At 45.3% G+C, this 19,529-nt stretch overlaps 2 protein-coding genes across 2 annotated transcripts in view; one reads left to right on the top strand and one right to left on the bottom strand.

Moving 5' to 3' along the window:
• Window positions 1–13,662: 13,662 nt before the first annotated feature.
• TMT1B (thiol methyltransferase 1B) lies at window positions 13,663–16,188 on the top strand. Its single transcript, XM_019669001.1, has 2 exons — window positions 13,663–14,412; window positions 15,511–16,188. Exons 1-2 carry the CDS (start codon window positions 13,915–13,917, stop codon window positions 15,745–15,747), a joined length of 735 nt encoding a protein of 244 aa, XP_019524546.1. The 5' UTR covers window positions 13,663–13,914; the 3' UTR covers window positions 15,748–16,188.
• A 567-nt stretch (window positions 16,189–16,755) lies between these two features.
• The window catches only part of ITGA7 (integrin subunit alpha 7), a 34,163-nt gene continuing 31,389 nt past the window's right edge, over window positions 16,756–19,529 (bottom strand). The window contains 1 exon segment of the mRNA XM_019668997.1: window positions 16,756–17,453. Within this exon segment, the coding sequence (XP_019524542.1) occupies window positions 17,223–17,453 (231 nt within the window). The 3' untranslated portion in view covers window positions 16,756–17,222.

Genomic DNA, 19,529 nt, shown 5'->3' on the forward strand with positions numbered 1-19,529 from the left:
TGCAGCCTACGCCTTCGCCAGCGACTCACGGCAGCCCAACTCCAGGTTGAGCTCTTGTTCAGCATCTTAGCTGTAGAGGGCAGTGCCACTGGCCCTCATATGTGGGATCCGAACCGGGGCCCTCTGGCGTCCCAAGCCAGCTATTAACCAATGCGCCACTCGACCGGCCCCAGCTGAAACTAATTTTTAAAAAATGTTTATTTCACAATAAAAAAAAATGAGCACTAAAAAAAGTAAGTCTATATCCCTTAGAAGTTACTTCCCATTCTTTCCTCCTCCTGGCAACCACTAACCTAGTGTCTCTCTTTGGATTTGACAATTCTGGGTAGTTCATACAAATAGAATCATGCAATATGTGGTCTTTTGTCTGGCTTCTTTCATTCAGCATGATGTTTTCAAGGTTCATCCATGTTGTAGCATATTATCAGTATTTCAATCCTTTCTGTTGCCAAATAATATCCATTGTATGAATATATCATGCTTTATTTATCTTTTCATCAGTTTATGAGCATTTGGGTTGTTTACACTTTGGGGCTACAATGAATAATTCTGCTATATACTTTCATGTACTACAAATTTTTGTGTGGACATATGTTTTCAATTCTCTTGGGTATATACCTAGGAATGGAATTGTTTGTTAAATGGCAATCTATGTTTGGGTTTTTTTAATGAATTGCTAGTTTTCCAAAATATCTGCACCATTTTATAGTCCCACCAACAATAAATGATGTTTTTAATTTCCCACATCCAACACTTGTTATTGTCTTTAATTTTTATTTTGGCCATCCTAGCGGGTGTGAAGTGGTTTCTCACCATGATTTTGATTTTCATTTCCCTAATGGTTAATGATGTTGAGGATCTTCCATGTGTTTATTGGACATTTGTATATCTTCTTTGAAGAAATTTCTTTAAATCCTTTTCCCATCTTCAATTGGGTCATTTGTCTTGTTGTTGTTGCTGTTGTTGTTGAACTGTAAGACTTCTTTATATATTCTGAATACAAATCTTTTATCATATATATGATTTGCAAATATTTCCTCTCATCATATAGGGTATCTTTTCACTGTATTGATGGTATCCTTAGAAGCACAGAAGTTTTCAATTTTGATGGAGTTCAATATATAGGTGTTTACAACTATAAATTTTCTTCTTTGAGAACATCGGTTATTTTGGAATGCATTGTTTAGTTTCTACATATTTGTGAATTTTCTTCTGTTATTGATTTTTCACTTAATTCAATTGTAATCAGAGAAGACACTTTGTATGATTTTAATCTTTTTAAATTGATTGAGCCTTATTTCATGGCCTAATATGTAGTCTGTCCTAGGGAATGTTCCATGTGCTCTTGAGAAGAATGTGTATTCTGCTGTTGTTGGGTGAAATTTCTACAGATGTCTGCTAGGTCTAGTTAATTTATAGTATTTTCAAGTCTTCTATTTCATAGTTGATCTTCTTCCTAGGTGTTCTATCCATTATTGAAAGTAGAGTATAGAAGTCTCCATGTATCATTGCTGAATTAGCTATTTCTCCCTTCAATTCTGTCTGTTTTTGCTACCTGTATTTTGAGGCTCTGTTAGGTGGCTATACTAATATCAGACAAAAATAGAGATTTAAGCAGAAGTTATTGCTAGAGATAAAGAAGAATATTTTATAATGATAAGAGATTCACTCTATCATGAAGGAAAAAGTAAACTTTAATTGGAAATAGAAAAACAATTAAGAAAATAGACAAAATAAAAGTAGAGTCTTTGAAAAGATCGACAAAACTGACAAACTTAGCTAGACTGATCAAGAAAAAGAATCAAAGTAATTAAAATCAGGAAGAAAAGAGGGGACATCACTACTAACCTTACAGAAGTAGAAAGGATTATAAGGAAACATCCTGTCTAATAAGTCCATCATCTAGCCTTTCTCAGGGAACAATCCCATTGATTGCTTTTTTTCCCGTATGTGGATCATACACTATTGTTTCTTTGCATGTCTCATAAATTTTTGTTGAAAATTGAACATTTTAAATAATATAATGTAGAAACTCTGGAAATCAGATTTGTACCATCTCAGGGAATTTTGTTGTGGCTGTTTGTTTCTTTGTTTGTTTAGTGACTTTTCTGGACTAATTCTATAAAGTCTATATTCTTTGTCATGTGTGTCCAGTTAAGTCTCTGCTTGGCTAGCTAAACAGTCAACTAATAATTCAACAAAGAATTCATTAAATTCCTTCAACTATTAAGCCTCCCTCCCACCCCTTGCTGAGGGGCAGTATGTGGGTGGTGGCATGCCTTCCATGTTCCAGCAGTTTACAACTCTGGCTTACTCTTCACTTCCTGCTTGCACAGAGCTTCAAGGTCAGCCAGAGGTGAGAGATGCAGCCTTGTACATGTGTGTTGCCTTCTAAATGCCCAGGAATAAATAACTTTTTCAAAAAACCCCTTATAGACATCCCCAAATTTTCCTTTTAAGATTTTAGCAAGCCTCTTGTTTGCCCCAATGTGTATCACCATCTCTGGTAACTGCAGTTTTTAAATATGGCCACTGATTAATTGACCAATATCCTGATAATAAGGCTTTCCTCACTGATCAAATAAAGACAAGCCCTGTGAGTGGGGTTTTTCCAGGGATCTTCCAGGAGTTCAAATAGTGACAATTCTTTGGGGACCTGCTCTTTGGGGAGCTCAAACCTATTCTATCTCCTCTAATTGCTGCTAGGCTGTTGGATTCTACAGTTACTGTGGTTCTGATGTCACTAGTATCAAGGCTACCATGGAGCTGAGAAATAGGGATGGGAATCAGCAAGTGAAAACACCCGAATTCATTGTTTGTCCAAGAGTCAGCCATTTTTCTTGAAAAAAAAAATGCTCCTCAGATTTCTGTAAACCTTTGGTTAATTTCTAGAGTTCTGAAAAACTTGATCTTGACAACTTTTGTGAGGGTTCTTATTGTTTTTATGCTTTCAGAGGTCTTTCCTCCACCATTGCAGAGATGCTTCTCCTATTCTTATGTTTTAATCACACTTCCTTAATATTTCCCTGGAGTTCTCAGGGAGAGTGGGTCCTGAAGAAACAACCCAACCAAAAAAATATTTTGAGGATTTAGAGTCTGCCTTTTGCAGATCCCAGAGTTATGAAACCTCAGAATGAGCCCTCTGTTTTCCCCAGGACCACAGTTTTGGGGATATGGTATTGCAGTAGCCATGTTGGGAGACCAGGGCCAGTCCGGACAGGGAGTGCCTCAGCAGCTGGACAAGACTGGAGTTGGTTGGGTGAAAAGTGAGGTCACAAGTTTTTATGATATCAGTAAGTTAGTCCATAACACTGGCACTCCTGGTTTTCCTTTGTTTTTAGTGCCTATCGTGAAAGGGGAGAATGCAATTTTCACACTGTTTTAGGACACACAGAACCATGAGAAACTTTCCTACAGTTGTCAAAGCTGATTTCACATTCTATCTATAACCTGCATGTGGAAGGCAGGGCCACTCAGAGGTTGAGAGAGCACTAGTCCTCTTCCATTTTTCAGGCGTGAACATATTTAAAAAATGAAGAAATGCTAGAAAGACTTACTAAAATATTGGTACATTTTAGATGTTTATTTTTAACCAACCAAAACTTTGAATACAATCAATAAATATAGAGACAATGTGATCTTATTTGGTAATAATAGCAAAGTCTATACTTGAGGCCCTTCATGAATACAAGGCCCAGGCCATATAGTTTTCCTGGTTTCTCAAGTGATAATATAAGATGACCCTTCCTTTCTATCCTACTGTAGGTTATTTGTTCTCCATAGGAGGAAAGATATGGGAATTCAGATACATCAACTTCAAGTTCTCTCTTGCCAGGAGAACCACTGGCAGCTCAGTAGATCAGAGTGGTGGCACCTCCTAGCAAACCCAAGGAGGTAGGGAGAAGTACACCCTCCCTCTTCCACGGCCATATCTCGGCCTCTGCCAACAGCCTCCTGACTCTCCAGTCTTCCCCAGGGAAGTAAGCCTCCAGTGCTATATTGGAAATCTACACTGTTTCTTTCCTGTCTGGCCAGAGAACTATTACAGAGCAGTCAGAATAAGTGGACTAGAAGCGTTGTTTTATCTAAATAACTCATTCCCTTGTGTCACACAAGCAAAAGAGACCTATCAACCTAGGTCTTAAGAAGAAAGGGTTTCTTGTGAATCCTTCCTCTCTCTCAACACATGGTCAAGCTTTCGATTTCAGCCAAATGCTAATAGAAGTCTTCCTCTGTCCGGGTTTTAGCAGATCCGAAGTGTGGATCTGATTTCATGAATGGAGTAGATTTTGTGTGCTGGAGCCAATTTTCTCACAAGTTAGGAAAAAACAAGCATGCCTTGCCATAGCAAGGATTAATTTTTCTCCCAAGTCAATAAAATCTGGTTTCATAGCAAGAAAACTTATATTGCCCTTAATGTTAAGATTTTGACACTATTTCTTGCAAAATGATAACCTTAATATGATTATGCTAAGGAACACTAGACTTCTTCCCAAGTCTGCATTAGCTCCAATAGGTCCCTCAGCCCCTCTCAGGCCAGATGCAAACTCTGAATTCTGATCCACAACCCACTCCCCTGACAAAAGAAAGGGGGAGGTCTCAGTACTTCTTAATACATATCATATTTTGCATTTTAATTCATATGTGATGGCCTCCATTATTTTTGCTATGAAATACAAAACATCATATTTGAACACAAGAGGGTGCATGCAGAAGTCACACAACAAATACAGGTAACAAGAAGACACATTGGGGGGCCGGCTGAGTGGCTCAGTTGGTTAAGAGCTTGCTCAAAGGTTTGAGCTCTGAGCAACAGCGGTTCGAGTCCGGCCCGAGCTGAGCTGCCGCTGAGCTGCCAACAGGTGGCAGGATGGCTCAGCTAAAAAAAAATTTTTTAAATATGGGCTGGCCAAGTGGCGCGTTGGTTAAGAGCTGGCTTGGGACGCCAGAGAGCCCCAGTTCGGATCCCACATATGAGGGCCAGTGACACTGCCCTCCACAGCTAAGATGCTGAACAACAGCTCAACCTGGAGCTGGGCTGCCATGAGTCGCCGGCGACGGCATAGGCTGTAGCCCCTGTTGCAGTGGGTTGCCATGGGCTACCGTGTGTAGCCAGCAGCCAGCGTGAGTGGCCAGCAGCCGCAGTGAGCAGCCGTCCAGAAGCTGGCAACTGATCTGCCTTGCCCAGGAAGAGCGCAATGATGGTGCCAACTTGGGCCAGTGAAGCAACGTCCTCCACAACTAGACTGAAGAACAAAAGGACAGCAACTTGTCTGTTCCCCTTCCCCCAATTCCCCAGCGCTGTTTCCATCCCCAAATTCCCCAATTTAAATAAATAAATAAATAAATAAATAAATAAATAATAAAAATAAATTAACAAAAATAAAAAGAAGACACATTGGGGTGCTGGAGGGGCACGTGCTCATCTGCCACTCCACCCCAAATTCCCTGTGAGTTATTCTATGACCTAAGGTAAAGTCTGACAACTGCAGTGTAAAGCAGGACATTTTAGCACAGTCACTCCTTCAAAATGTAAAAATATTGCTTTGGATTACCAAGAACGATGTTTACACTAAACATTCTGACCCTTACTCCACCCCTGAGCCTCGCCCCATTCCTAAAGCTGAGGGCCCAGCCCCAGTCCCTGCCCCAACCTCAGGAATTATCTCCTCTGATCCTCTGTCCCTGACCCATGCTCACTGACCAGGCCTTGAATGGTCTCGCCTACCAATTCCATCTAGGTCCACCTCCTGACACACCTAGCCTGATCCTGGCTGGACTCCATTTGGACCTATAGTCTCAGGCCCCAGAAAGCTCCTGTTTGACCCTGCCTGTGAGGTGCTGAGTGTCTAAACATGGCCATCTGGGCACAGCTGCTAGATTGGCGCCTTCACCATCACCACTTTCTGAAGTCAAGCTCTGGGATGTCAAGCCAGCCAAGTTCCTAGAGCACTGCCTCCTGGATGAGGGAGAGGGACTTAAAACCCTGAGCTCACAAGCACCACCCTCTTTTTCAGCCAATAAAGTGGTTTCTTAACATGGATGCACATATGAATGATCTGGGGATCTTGTTAAAAATGCAGATACAGTGGCCGGCCATGTGGCTCAGTTGGTTAAGACCTTGCTTAAGAGTGTGAGCTCTGAGCAACAGGGTCACTAGTTCGATTCCCACACGGGCCAGTGAGCTGCGGCCAAGCTGAGCTGCCACTGAGCTGCCAACAGGTGTCAGGACAGCTCAGCTGGTGAGAGCACATGCTCCTAACAACAAGGTTGCCTGTTCGACTCCCGCATGGGGTGGTGGGCTATGCCCACCCGCAACTAAGACTGAACACAACACCTTGAGCTGAGTGGCCACGAGCTACAGATAGATGGCCGGATAGCAACTAGACTTGGAGCTGAGCTAGCTGGGCCCTCCTCAACTAAAATTGAAGGACAACAACTTGACTGGTCCCCCTCCCCAATTACTCAACACTGTTCCCCTCCCCCAATTCCCCAGTAAAAAATAAATAAATAAATAATGCAAACGCAGATTGCTGGTCTAGAGAACACACTCTCAATAGCAAGTTTCTAGAATACTAATTACTGCAGTTTTGCAAAACAAAAAAAATAAATAATTCACAGTAACAACAGCCCTAATTTCAACCAAGGGAAGAGGAGAACTTATTCCCTCACAGTACACTCTAGCCCACAGACTTGGAATGTGTCCCATGCATATTTGGCACTAATCACATGCAATACTGTTTTGAATTCCACTTAATAGTTTCCTATAAGTGTGTTTTGTTTATTATTCATGCATCTGGTTTCTTTACAGCCTTCATTCATTCTGCAAACATTATTAATTATTATTGTATTGAGGCTATAGAAATAGCCTCATACATAGTCCCGGGCCAGCCGAGTGGCGCATTGGTTAGGAGTTGGCTTGGGACGCCAGCTCTGAGCAGCAGGGCCACAGTTCAGATCCTACATTGAGGGCCAGTGACACTGCATCCTCTACAGCTAAGATAGTGGACAACAGCTCGACCTGGAGCTGGGCTGCCATGAGTTGCCAGCATCGGCATAGACTGCAGTGGGGCTGGCCGGCAGCTGACGTGAGCTTTCGTGAGCTGCCGTGAGCTGCGGTGAGTGGCCGTCCAATGGCCAGTGAATGACTGCCTCACCCGGGAAGAGTGCAATAATAATGCCAACATGGGCCAGTGAGGGTCCACAACTAGACTGAAGAACAAAGGGACAGCAACTTGTCTGTTCCCCTTCCCCGATTCCCCAATAAAATCTTTAAAAAAAATAAAAGACATAGTCCCTGTGTTGAATAAGCCAACAGGCCATTAAGGGAGACAGGTGTGTAAAGAGATATTTTCAGCACAATATGGTAGGTACAATAGTATCTGTATATAGTGTGAGGGAAAAGAGGCCTATAACCTCATGAAAATTGGGGAGTCATCAGGAAAACTATTCTGGGCAAAGAAGAGCCTGAGCTGAATTTAACAAAAAGAGGCAGTGAGCCAAGTGAGGTGTAGGGGACCTGCCTGGCAGAGGCTCCAGTGCAAAACAGCTGGGTAGGAGGGGAACTGCACATGCTTGGGTTGCCGGAGCAAAGTTAGCAAGTGAAAAAGACTCAGAGAAGAGGCTGAGGTGTTGATCAGGGGCTGATCACAGAGGGCTTTGTCTACCATACTAAGGAACTTGGACTTTATCCTGTAGACAATGAGAAAACAATTCAGATTTTTAAATAAGAGTCTATATGAATCACATTTGGTGACTGGGTGGAGAATGGATTTGAAGTTGCCAGAACTAGAAAGATCCAGGGGACATGCTGAGGAAGATGTCATGTAAGAAACTTGATATGCAAATCTGAATGAAACTCAGAGGAAAAGTCATCATTGAAGAAATAAATATGTGAATAATTAGCATATATCTGTTATTTAAAACCATGAAAATGAATGAAATTACTTAAAGAGAGAATGCAGACAGTAGGAGATCTAAGATCAAACCCAAAGAAACAAAATCTAAAGGTTCTGTAGGTGAGAAAGACCTAACAAGTGAGTCTGAGAAGAAACAGTCAGGGGAGTGGTATGGAAACAAGAAGACTATGATGTTGGGACAGCAAAATGAGACAGTATTTCAAGGAAGAAGTAGTAACCAACTGTTTCTGAAGCTGTTAAAAGGTCAATAAGATAAGAACAGGGAATATCCACTGGATCTGCCAATGTGGAGGTCATTGACAGCCTTGATTAGAACAGTTTTTATTAGAGTAATGGACTGGAGAAGGTGGAAGAGTGAGAGGATGTGTCAAACTTAACATGTCCGAAATGGAACTTATGATACCCCCCAAATCTCTTGTTTCACTCTGTGCCCATCCTCTTCACTATCTCAATAAATGGCACCATCAGCTGGTCAATTACTCAAGCAAAAACCTAAGACTTACTGAATTTTGCCATGTATAATGCACTCTCATGTATAATGCATTCCCACATATAATGCACACCCACATTTTTGGCCCAAACTTACAGGGAAAATATCTTTCATCTTAATTTTTTAATTCAAATTTTTTTTGTTTACATTTAGGTACTTGTTTTTTGTATTATAAAGGAATTTAGCATTTTTTAGCATATTATGGTACAAGAAATCTTATGTAATAAATAATTACAAAACACAAGAACTGATACAAAGTACAAGAAATTTTATGTACCAGTAACAAATTTACGATATTTATACATCATAGAAGGCCAAGAACTCTTCATTGTTGCAAGTTCATAGTAAGTTCAACAAAAACAATTATTGTATTCAGTGTATTATTTTGCATACAAATATCATTACTGATTTCTAGGGTTACACTTTTAACACATAAGCATAAATAAAATAATTAAAAACATTTATATAGATACAGAATTAGTACTACCTAAGTATAATGTGCATCCTTATTTTTCCCTCACAAATTGGGGCAAAAAAAGTGTGCATTATATATGGCAAAATATTGTATTTTATTTCTCTTTCTTATTCTCCTCTTCCCCCTCCCCCTCATCTCTTCTTCTCCTTCTCCTTCTCTCTTTTCTTTCTCTCTTTTTAAACTTTGTATAATAGAAAAATTTGAATATACCCAAAAGTTGACAGAATAGTGTAATGCACTCCATGTATACATCATCCAGCCCCAAAAACTATCCACCTATGGTCAATCCTGCCCCATCCACCTCCTCATCCAGTTTCCCCTTCCACCCCTGAGTATTCTTTTGAAATAAATCCAAGACAAGCAGTTTTCTGCACCTGCCCGCCAAACCTTAGAAGCTTATATAGAGGCCCTAACTGAATTTAGTCACATACACAGCCAGATAGTCTCAGCAGCATCTTACTCTCTCAAGGCTATGTCCTTGGAACAGCTCCCATTTGTGGGAATGGGAGGCAGAGTGTACATTCTAGGGACAGGAAAGGGTGTGGAGGGGCCTCCAATTGCCCCAGCCCAGTTTGCAGATCAATCGGCAGTCACATCTTCTCAATGATCTCCCCCAACATGTGGCAGATAAAGAGAGATATGAAGTCAAGAGAAGATTGGTTTGTTATTAATCTGACATATATTAAAGCATATTTGTATGTTGAAAAACCCAGGGAGAGGTAGAGATTAATCATTTAGGAGAGAGAGAGAGAGAGAGAGAGAGAGAGAGAGAGAGAGAGAGAGAGAGAGAGAGAAAATAAAACTAACATTAGAATTCATAGCAGCATTGTTCATAATACAGTGGTAACAACCCAAATGAACAACAACTGATGAATGCATAAGCAAAATATAGTATATCTATGCAATGGAATGTTACTTAGACATAAAAAGGATGAAGCATGATACATGCAACAACATGTGTGAACCTTGGAAACATAATGCTAAGTGAAAGAAGCCAGTCAATGTCACATATAGTATGATTTCATTTATATGAAATGTCCAGAATGGGCAAATCCATAGGGACAGAAAGTACATTGGTGATGATGGGGGACTTAAAGAAAGTAGAAAGTAACTGCTAATAAGCATAGAGTTTCTTTCTGGGGTGATGAAAATATTCTAAAATAGATAATGGTGATGGTTGCACAACACCACTGAATTGCATAATTTAAATGGGTGAATTTGTGATATGTGAATTGTGAATTATGAATTATATCTCAATAAAGCTGTTACATGAGAAATCAAGAAGGTGATGGTGATGTAATATAGATATAAAGAGAGACTGACCCTTGACAGGAGTAACAACATAGTCTCCTTTGTAATAAGGGAGGAAAGATGGAAGAAAATGCAGATGATCTGTAGGTCTTGTGATAGAAATGAAGAAGTTTATGTCTGGATTTCCAGTCAAGCTGGCAGAGTAGGCAAACGCTGTGCTTACCTCCTCTCAAGACCACATCAATTACAATTAAACCACAGAGCAACAGTTTTTGAGAATCTCCTGAAGTCTAGATGAACTGAAACCCTACAACTATGGACATACAGAAGAGGCCACCTTGAGACTGCTAGGAGGGGCACAGACACAAAACGGGCTGGTCCCACACCCATGTATGACCTTTAAAAATCAGGAGAAGGGGCGGCCGGTTGGTTAGAATGCGGTGCTCATAACTCCAAGGTTGCCAGTTCCCACATGGGCCAGTGGGCTGTGCCCTCCACAACTAGATTGAAAACAACAACTTGACTTGGAGCTGATGGGTCCTGGAAAAACACACTGTTCCCCCAATAAAGTCTAAAGAAAAATTGGGATAGATATCTTGGCTGAGGAGGTCCCCCCCTGAGGAGCGAGAGGTCCCAGCCCAGTCCCAGCCCAGGATTCCAGTGCCAGGGAGAGAAGTCCCCATAATGTCTGGCTGTGGAAACCAGCAGAAATTGTGGCTGAGTGAGATGAAGGGCAGCTGCATTCCCAGATGCTCCTTTTAAAGAACCCATGCATGGACTACTCACTAATGGACTCACTTGCTCTGAGCTCCAGTGCTGGGGCAGCAGCTCGAAAAGTACCAGGGACATAAGGGCAAGAACTGAGTTGTTGTCTGGCTTCAAGATGAGGGCTGTCTGGCTTCAGGATGAGGACTGGAGGGGCAGCTTTCTCCAGAATAATGAAGCTGGTGGAAGCCATTGTTTCTTTGTTGAGCCCTCCCCCTCCCTGCGTGCAGATGCAACAGACACCATATCTGAGTCTCCATCAAACTGGCTATCAGTATTCATCTGCCCTGCCCTAGTGATTCTCTGAGACCACGCCCCACCCAACTTTCAGACACACCCAAGCCACTTCCAGTGGCTTTTCCAAATAAACAACCTGCCACTTGGCCGGCCCACTAACTTTTTTTTATATCAAAGGGATTATTCATTATGAATTTGTATCAACTCAACAAACAGTTAACCAAGTTTACTATTTGAAAGTGCTGGGCTGGCCGAGTGGCGCGATGGTTAAGAGCTGGCTAGAGACGCCAGAGGGCCCCGGTTCGGATCCCACATATGAGGGCCAGTGACACTGCCCTCTACAGCTAAGATGCTGAACAACAGCTCAACCTGGAGCTGGGCTGCCGGGAGTTGCCGGCGACGGCCTAGGCTGCAGCCCCTGCTGCAGTGGGCTGCCATGGGCTACCGTGTGTAGCCAGCAGCCAGCATGAGCGGCCAGCAGCCGCAGTGAGCGGCCGTCCAGAAGCCGGCGACTGATCTGCCTCGCCCGGGAAAAGCGCAATGATGGTGCCAACTTGGGCCAGTGAAGCAACGTCCTCCACAACTAGACTGAAGAACAAAAGTATAGCAACTTGTCTGTTCCCCTTCCCCCAATTCCCCAATAAAAATCTTTAAAAAGAAAGTGCTGAAAAGACTGCATGAAAAAGTTAGACGAAAACAACCTGACCTTTTGCCAACAATTCATGGCTCATGAATCATGACAATGCACCAGCTCACACGGCACTGTCTGTGAGAGTTTTTAGCCAGTAAACAAATAACTGTATTGGAACACCCTCCCTACTCACCTGATCTGACCCCCAGTGGCTTTTTTCTTTACCCTAAGATAAAGGAAATATTGGAAGGAAGATATTTTGATGACATTCAGGACATCAAGGGTAATACGATGACAGCTCTGATGGCCATTCCAGAAAATGAGTTCCAAAATTGCTTTGAAGGGTGGACTAGGCGCTAGTATCAGTGCATAGTTTCCCAAAGGGAGTGCTTCAAAGGTGACCATAGTGATATTCAGCAATGAGGTATGTAGCACTTTTTCTAGGATGAGTTCGCAAACTTAATTGTATAAATATGTATGCATATGAATCTAAATGTGTGGTGTGTATGTTACCTGCTTATTCACAGATTATCTCCATCTCCAGAAGGATTCACAAGTAGTTGGTGATGTGATATCCAGCGGCTCCAGAGAGGGGATCTGAGTGGTTAGGAGACTGGGGTGGAAGACAGAACTTTCCCTGTATTCTCTTTTGTACCTTTCAAATTTTGTACCATGTGAATGTTTTACCTTTTCCAAAAATTGTTTAACTATTCTTTTAAAAATGAAAAAAAAAAAACCTTCCCAGGATGGATTTTAGCAAATGCTTTTTCTGCATTTATTGATATGACCATATGATGTAAATTTTTAGGCTATTGTAATTTCCCTCTTGTATAATGCCAAGTTGCTGATATTTTTTTCTCTAAATAAAATTTCCTTTGGCCCTTGTGCAGCTGGTATGAAATCTTCAAGACTGTCAGTTTGGAGTCAATGGAATTGTAATAGATATGTATGATATTGGGGGGAAAGGGGGCGGCGAATTGGGGGAGAGGGGTTGTCACTTTGAGGGATAAAAAGTATAACTATTGCACTGTGTTGTACAGCTGAAACTAATTTTTAAAAATAATAAATTTAAAAAAAAAAAGACTGTTGGTGACCAGCTTCCGCCAAGACTCTGAAACAGGCTTCTGCCAAAAGAGAAGCCACCAATTAATCATCTGGGGACTTTCTGGTAAGTTGCCTATGACCCCAAAGTCTGGTCTCTGAGACTCCCTTGGCCTGGTCCCGAAGCCTCAGAGGTGCTGTCCTGGGCTGTGAGGACACCTATCGTAGGATCATGTGCTTCCCGTCTTACCATATTCTCGGTAGATCACACAAAGGTGGGAGCAAGGGAAGACCTTAGCAACTGTGTAAGGCCCATCCAGTCTCTCCTCATCTCCCCATTTTACAGATAAGAAATTGGAGCCCAGAAAGTAAAAAAAAAAAAACACCCAAAGAAGCAAAGCAAGTTAATATTATAGCAGAACCAACTCTAAAACCCAGATCTCCTGACTCTTCTCCACTCCGCCTTTTTCTCCTTTCTTTACTTCTATTTCTGGGACCTTCAAGAATTGGGTTTAATAATAAATGCCAGTCTGTTGAGAAAATGCCTCTCTTTTGGCCAGCGTCTGACCAATCCTTATGACCAATCAGCCTTACCCCGGGTACTCTGTTTGGATTCCATGTGGGGCAAAGCCCTGGGGATGTGCCAGGGACTCCAATCAGAATTTCCAATTTGCAGAACCTAAGGACAGAAATAGAATGGGGCCAGGATGTGCCCCATGAGTCAGCTGTGCCTCAGCATTTGGCCCATGACACTGTAATCTGATACAGATCCTCCTTTTTCCTCTCCCTTTCCCGCTCCTCTCTAAGATGATAGCACACCCTACCCTCTTTAACTGGGCAGAGTACCCTAGAACTCAGGACACACCAGCACCACCCATTCCTTCACCTGTTCTTTCATTCCACATGAAAGAGCCTATGGAGCTGTGGGACCTGTGCTCTCTGCAGGGATTCCCTACCCCCACTCCACCCTGGCAAAGAGGAAATAGCCAAGTAGGAGACAGGGAACAAAGTCCTATCACAGGGAAGGAGAGAATGTGTCTGCAGCAGCTGGACAGAGAGAAAAGGCCGGTGCCCTAACAGAAGCACCACTCAGAGCTGGTCTGCCATGGACACCCTGGTCCAACTCCTGCAGCTGCTGGTGCTGCTCCTGACCCTGCCCCTGCACCTGATGGCTCTATTGGGCTTCTGGCAGCCCCTGTGCAAAAGTTACTTCCCCTACCTGATGGCTGTGCTGACTGAAAAGAGCAACCGCAAGATGGAAAGAAAGAAACGGGAGCTCTTTGGCCAGATAGAGGGGCTTATGGGAGCTTCCGGGAAGGTGGCACTGCTGGATCTGGGCTGTGGCACTGGTGCCAACTTCCAGTTCTACCCACCTGGCTGCAGAATCACCTGCCTGGACCTGAACCCCCACTTTGAGAAGTTCCTGACAAAGAGCATGGCTGAGAACAGGCATCTCCAATATGAACGGTTTGTGGTGGCTCCGGGAGAGGACATGAAACAATTGGCTGATGGCTCCATGGATGTGGTGGTCAGCACCCTGGTGCTGTGCTCTGTGCAGAGCCCGAGGAGGGTCCTGCAGGAGGTCCAGAGAGTGCTGAGGCCGGTGAGCAAAATGGGAAGGGTGTGGGCATGAGGGACACAAAAAGGGAAAAAGGGCCACCCTCATGTCAGGGCACCCAGTGTAAAGAAGCTGGTGTCCTAGCACATTAGACACCCACCCAACTCCTATCTGCTGGTGAATAAGATATGTGACCAGGGCCTCGATGGGACCGAATAGGGTGCTGTGGAAGCACACAGGAGACCCACCTAGTGAGGGGGAGAGGAAGGAGGACACCCAAAGAAGTGATGTTTAAATTGAAATCTGAGGGATTAAGCAAAATGTAGGGAGAGTGGAAAAAATAGAGGCGAGTTCCAGGTAGATATTAGCGGAAGTAGAATCCATAAGATTTTGAACTGGAGGTAGAGTGAAAGGAGTTTAGGATGGTTTCAAGGTTTCTGGCATGAGCAACTGGGGGAGGGAGTGAGAGGGGGTAGAGGAAAGTGCCATTTGCTGAGATAGTGGAAACCTATTTGGGGCTTGTTAGGCCTAGGTGCCACTGAGACAGCCAGACAGACAAGCCACAGAGGCCACTGGAAGTCCAGGTCTGGAAGTCAGAAAAAGATGTAGCCTAGAGATACAGATTTGGGGGTCACCAGCTTGTAGCTGGTGTGCTCTGTGGGTATATGAGATCACCTAGGGAGATTACAGTTAAGAGCGAGGAAACCCAGCTTTAGTCAGGAGTCAGGTACATGGTTTCCCTGGAATGTTGGCCGAGATATCCAGGAAGCAGTTAGATGTATGTGTCTCAGGACAAAGCTCAGGGTGCGTGTCTCTGTCTACAAAGGGATCTCTGCTCCTGTTTCTCCAACTCCCTATCTGCCTACCCTTGGCTATGCTGTCCTTCTGGTCGCCCTTTAAAGATTTCTCACCAGTCGCCCCCACTCAGTCAGGGGAGGCTCTTCACACTCACTTGGAGTAGGAAGGTAGGAGCCAGGGGATCAGAAAAAGTCAAAAGCAGCACAGTTTGTTCCACAAACCCTCAGACCAGCAGCCGCCACTTCACTGTGAGGTCTCACCAGGCTGGGTCAGTGGGTGGAGGCAGGGGTGGGAAGAAAGTTGTAGAATGAGCAGACAAGTGACACTAACTCTGTCCTCTGGCAGGGAGGCATATTCTTTTTCTGGGAGCACGTGGCTGAGCCGCGTGGAAGTTGGGCCTTCCTGTGGCAGCAGGTTCTAGAGCCCACCTGGAAACACATTGGAGACGGCTGCTGCCTCACCAGGGAGACCTGGAAAGACCTTGAGAACGCCCAGTTCTCGGAACTCCAAATGGAGCGACAACCCCCTACCTTCAAGTGGTTACCTATTGGACCCCACATCATGGGAAAGGCCGTGAAATAACCCTTCTCTAAGTCCTGCCTCCAGTCAGAACAGTCCCACCTACTGGCCAAGTCTATCTTCTACTGAGAGGAATCTAGGCAGAGAGAAGCCATTACCCCACCACTTCCTCCCCCACCTCTGCCAGGGTAACCTCTAACCTCAATCCTTCCTTCCACAGTGAAAAAGCTTCAGCCCTATCCTGACCACAGGGAGGAAACAGTTATGCCCTGTTATATCCTTCCTGCCAATTCCTGGACTGGGTCTCCCAATGTTTGCCCACTGACCCCTAGGACAGCTCCCCATCCCTTTCCCTTGTTCCCATAGTAGTGTTCCCCCCTCTTTCTGAGACATACCAGGTGCCTCCAGGGTCTGTTCACAAAAGTTAGGATACAGGGCCAGCCGAGTGGCGCGATGGTTAAGAGCTGGCTTGGGATGCCAGAGGGCCCCGGTTCGGATCCCACATATGAGGGCCAGTGACACTGCCCTCTACAGCTAAGATGCTGAACAACAGCTCAACCTGGAGCTGGGCTGCCGTGAGTCGCCAGCGATGGCGTAGGCTGCAGCCCCTGTGGCAGTGGGCTGCCATGGGCTACTGTATAAGTCAGCAGCCAGCGTGAGCGGCCAGCAGCCGCAGTGAGCGGCCGTCCAGAAGCCGGCGACTGATCTGCCTCGCCTGGGAAGAGCGCAATGATGGCGCCAACTTGGGCCAGTGAAGCAACGTCCTCCACAACTAGATTGAAGAACAAAACAACAGCAACTTGTCTGTTCCCCTTCCCCCAATTCCCCAGCACTGTTCCCTTCCCCGCAATTCCCCAATAAAAATCTTTAAAAAAATTTTTTTAAATAACTTTTAAAAAATTAAATAAATAAAATTTAAAAAAAAAGTCAGGATACATGCATTGCTGCCAGGCCTCCAGACCCTCCCTCCCACTACCACTTTTGTCCTGAGAAGTGGGCAAACAGAGAGAATCAGGCCTCTCCTGGAGACCTCGGGCATGAGGAAGCAGAACTCAGCAAAGAGGCCAGAGGTTTGTCCTCAAATATTATTTTAATAAATAGACAAAATCCACTAGATTGATGCAGCAAACTAAGGTCAGAGGAGAGGGGAAACTAGGGAGGGGAGAGCCCCTGAGTCAGTGATGCAACCTCCTCCCCAACCTTCTGGGCTAAGGCACTTTCAGGGAGACAGGTCCTTGGGGTCCTGTTATATGGATGAATGGGAGAAGAAGAGATTAGGGTCCCTTCTCCCCATCTTTGCGTCAGGACATTGCTGCCTTTCTCACCCTACCCCATGATCCCACCCCTGATTTACCCCTCTCGTCTCAGCATTCTAAGGGCAAGTTTGGGGGTGCTCCTTCTGGGAGGAGAGGTCTATGCCCCTGAGGAAATAGATCCAGCCCAATCCTAATGGGACACCAGCAACCCTCTTCATCCCAAGGAGCCATCTCTGGGGAAGGGGTGGAGGGGATCCACGGGCCAGGCTGGGACAGAAGAAGCTAGGCAGTGCCTGGCCCTGAGTGCCCATCAGAGCCCAGCTCAGGGTGCCCATCGGCAGCCAGGATGGGGTGTGCGTCAGGGCCCTCCCGCCGGGGGCTGCCCCAGTTGCTCCTCAGGATGGTGCCTGTCTTCTCCTCCTTGAACTGCTGTCGGTCTTCCCGCGGGATCTTCACCGCATGGTACTGGGGCACGGTGGCCTCGGGGTACCGCGCCCGCTTGAAGAATCCCATCTGTAAGAACACCAGGCCAGACATGAGGAGCCTGCAGGGCTGAGGTGCCTGAAGCAGATGCTCAGCACAGCCCGGCATGGCTTCCACCACCCCTGGGACAGAAAGAAACAGCTGCAGCAGAAAGATGGGCTGGACAGAATCTTGAGCACTCAACAGCCCCCACAGGTGCTACCACCAGTACAGGCTCCCCAGGGTTTCATTCACGGCAAGAGAAAAACCAGGAAGGAGACCAAGGTGCAGGACCAAGGACATCTGCCTTGGCAGATGGGGTTGAAGGTTGAACATCAGGACCTCTGAACCCAAAGGTTTCCACCCGCCCAAGCTTTTTAAGAGACCCACTAGTGGCCCCAAGAACACAAATCAGATCAGAGAAAAAACATGGTTAAGCTCTGCATACTCCTCTCAAGACTCATACACATACACCCTGCATACTCAAACACTGGGCAGCATCCCCGTTAGGGCAGGGCCCTCTCTCCATGAATTTGGTAACTTAGCCCCTTCCTAAATCATGAACATGCTGGCCCTTACAAGCCAAGGTGGAAATGCGCCCCTATGTCATACAGTCACTCAGGACTGCCCAAGACTCCTACATGCCCAGACCGAACGGCATCTCCTTGCACATTTGCCTCTGCACACCCATTCCCAAGAAAAGACATGCTTGGCACTTTCCTGCAGTCCACATGCTCACACTCCAGAAGCCCACCCAACCCTTTGTGCATGCCCCAGGCTGTGTATACCCTTATAACCTCACCATTATAATTACCTCCCACCCCACTTCCTAGGACTCGCCCCACCCTCATGCATTCTCATTTCTTCACCTTGAACATTCCCGGTCCCCTGAATGCTGGGCACTCTAATACCACTCACACACAAACATATGAACACAGGCACACAATATTTTGCACACACACACATGCACACACACAACAATTACCCCACAGTCCCTGGACCCCCAGCTTCCACGGCCGAGGGTTGCACGGCCAGACGGGCCCGGTGATAGTTGGTGGGAAAAGATGAGGTCTGGCTGCTCCGACGGAAGAAGCCACACTGGGATGTCAAGGGAGGCAGGGAGCAATTGAGGGGGAGATGGAAAGACTGAGGAAGGATGGGACCTATCTCTGCTTTGTCCCGCTTCCATAGGAGCAGGAAACAGGGGTCCTGGAGCCAGTTTCACAGAGGCATCAATCTCCCACAAGAATGACCAGTTTCCCGATAGTTTGGATACTACTCCAGAGGCTTGGTCCACTGATGACTCACATTTGTCAAAGGATGTGTTTACTCTGTGATTAGTCAGGGGTGGGATGGGGTGGGATGGGGTGGAAGGGTGTTCTCCACAGAGCCCGAAGGATATGCAGGGTTCCACATAGCCCAGATGTGGCATGCAGTTCAGGGTATAACCGCTGGTGATGGATATGATTCCCTATAGTGATATATGCATGTGTGTGCTTTTATGTGATTCTGTCTACACTCTGTATGTACAAGAATAGTTCCACGAAGAGCCTGCTATGTGAAGACTCTGAGATCAGTCCTGGAGGCAGTTTCCTGAAGACAGTTCTCCACGCTGTTGGCCTTTGTAGCCAGTTTCCTTCCCAGACTTTCCTGCCATGCTCTAGTTAAATCAGACCACACTTCCCTGCCTCCATGACTCAGTCTCCCATAGTCCTTCTGGAAGGCCCAGATGCCACCCTCCTCATCTCCCACATCCAGATCCTACCACCAGGCCTTCTTCTAAGGCCCGGCTCAAGGGCCCCCAGCTCCGAAGCTTGCCCTCCTCTGAACCACCACTGCACTTTCTTCACTTAGTGCCCTCTGCCTTGTCCTTGACTACAAGGCTCCCCTCCCCCACAAGACTATCAAGCCTCTGAGGACAAGAGCTGCATCTGACTTTCATTTACATGTGGAATCTAAAAACCAAAATAAGTTAACACGCAAAACAGAAAAAACTCATGGATCCAGAGAACAAACTGGTGGTCACCAGACAGGAAGGAAGTTGGGGAAATAGGTGAAAAAAGTGAAAAAGATTAAGAAGTACAGAGGGCCGGCCGAGTGGCGCGATGGTTAAGAGCTGGCTAGAGA

Source organism: Hipposideros armiger, unplaced genomic scaffold (genome assembly GCF_001890085.2).
Source record: "Hipposideros armiger isolate ML-2016 unplaced genomic scaffold, ASM189008v1 scaffold_548, whole genome shotgun sequence".
NCBI classification, from domain to species: Eukaryota; Metazoa; Chordata; class Mammalia; order Chiroptera; family Hipposideridae; genus Hipposideros; species Hipposideros armiger.

Coding starts and splice junctions, on each gene's coding strand:
- TMT1B (XM_019669001.1), top strand. CDS start 13,915: ATGGACACCCTGGTCCAACTCCTGCAGCTGCTGGTGCTGCTCCTGACC. Junction 14,413..15,510: donor TCCAGAGAGTGCTGAGGCCG/GTGAGCAAAATG, acceptor GTCCTCTGGCAG/GGAGGCATATTCTTTTTCTG.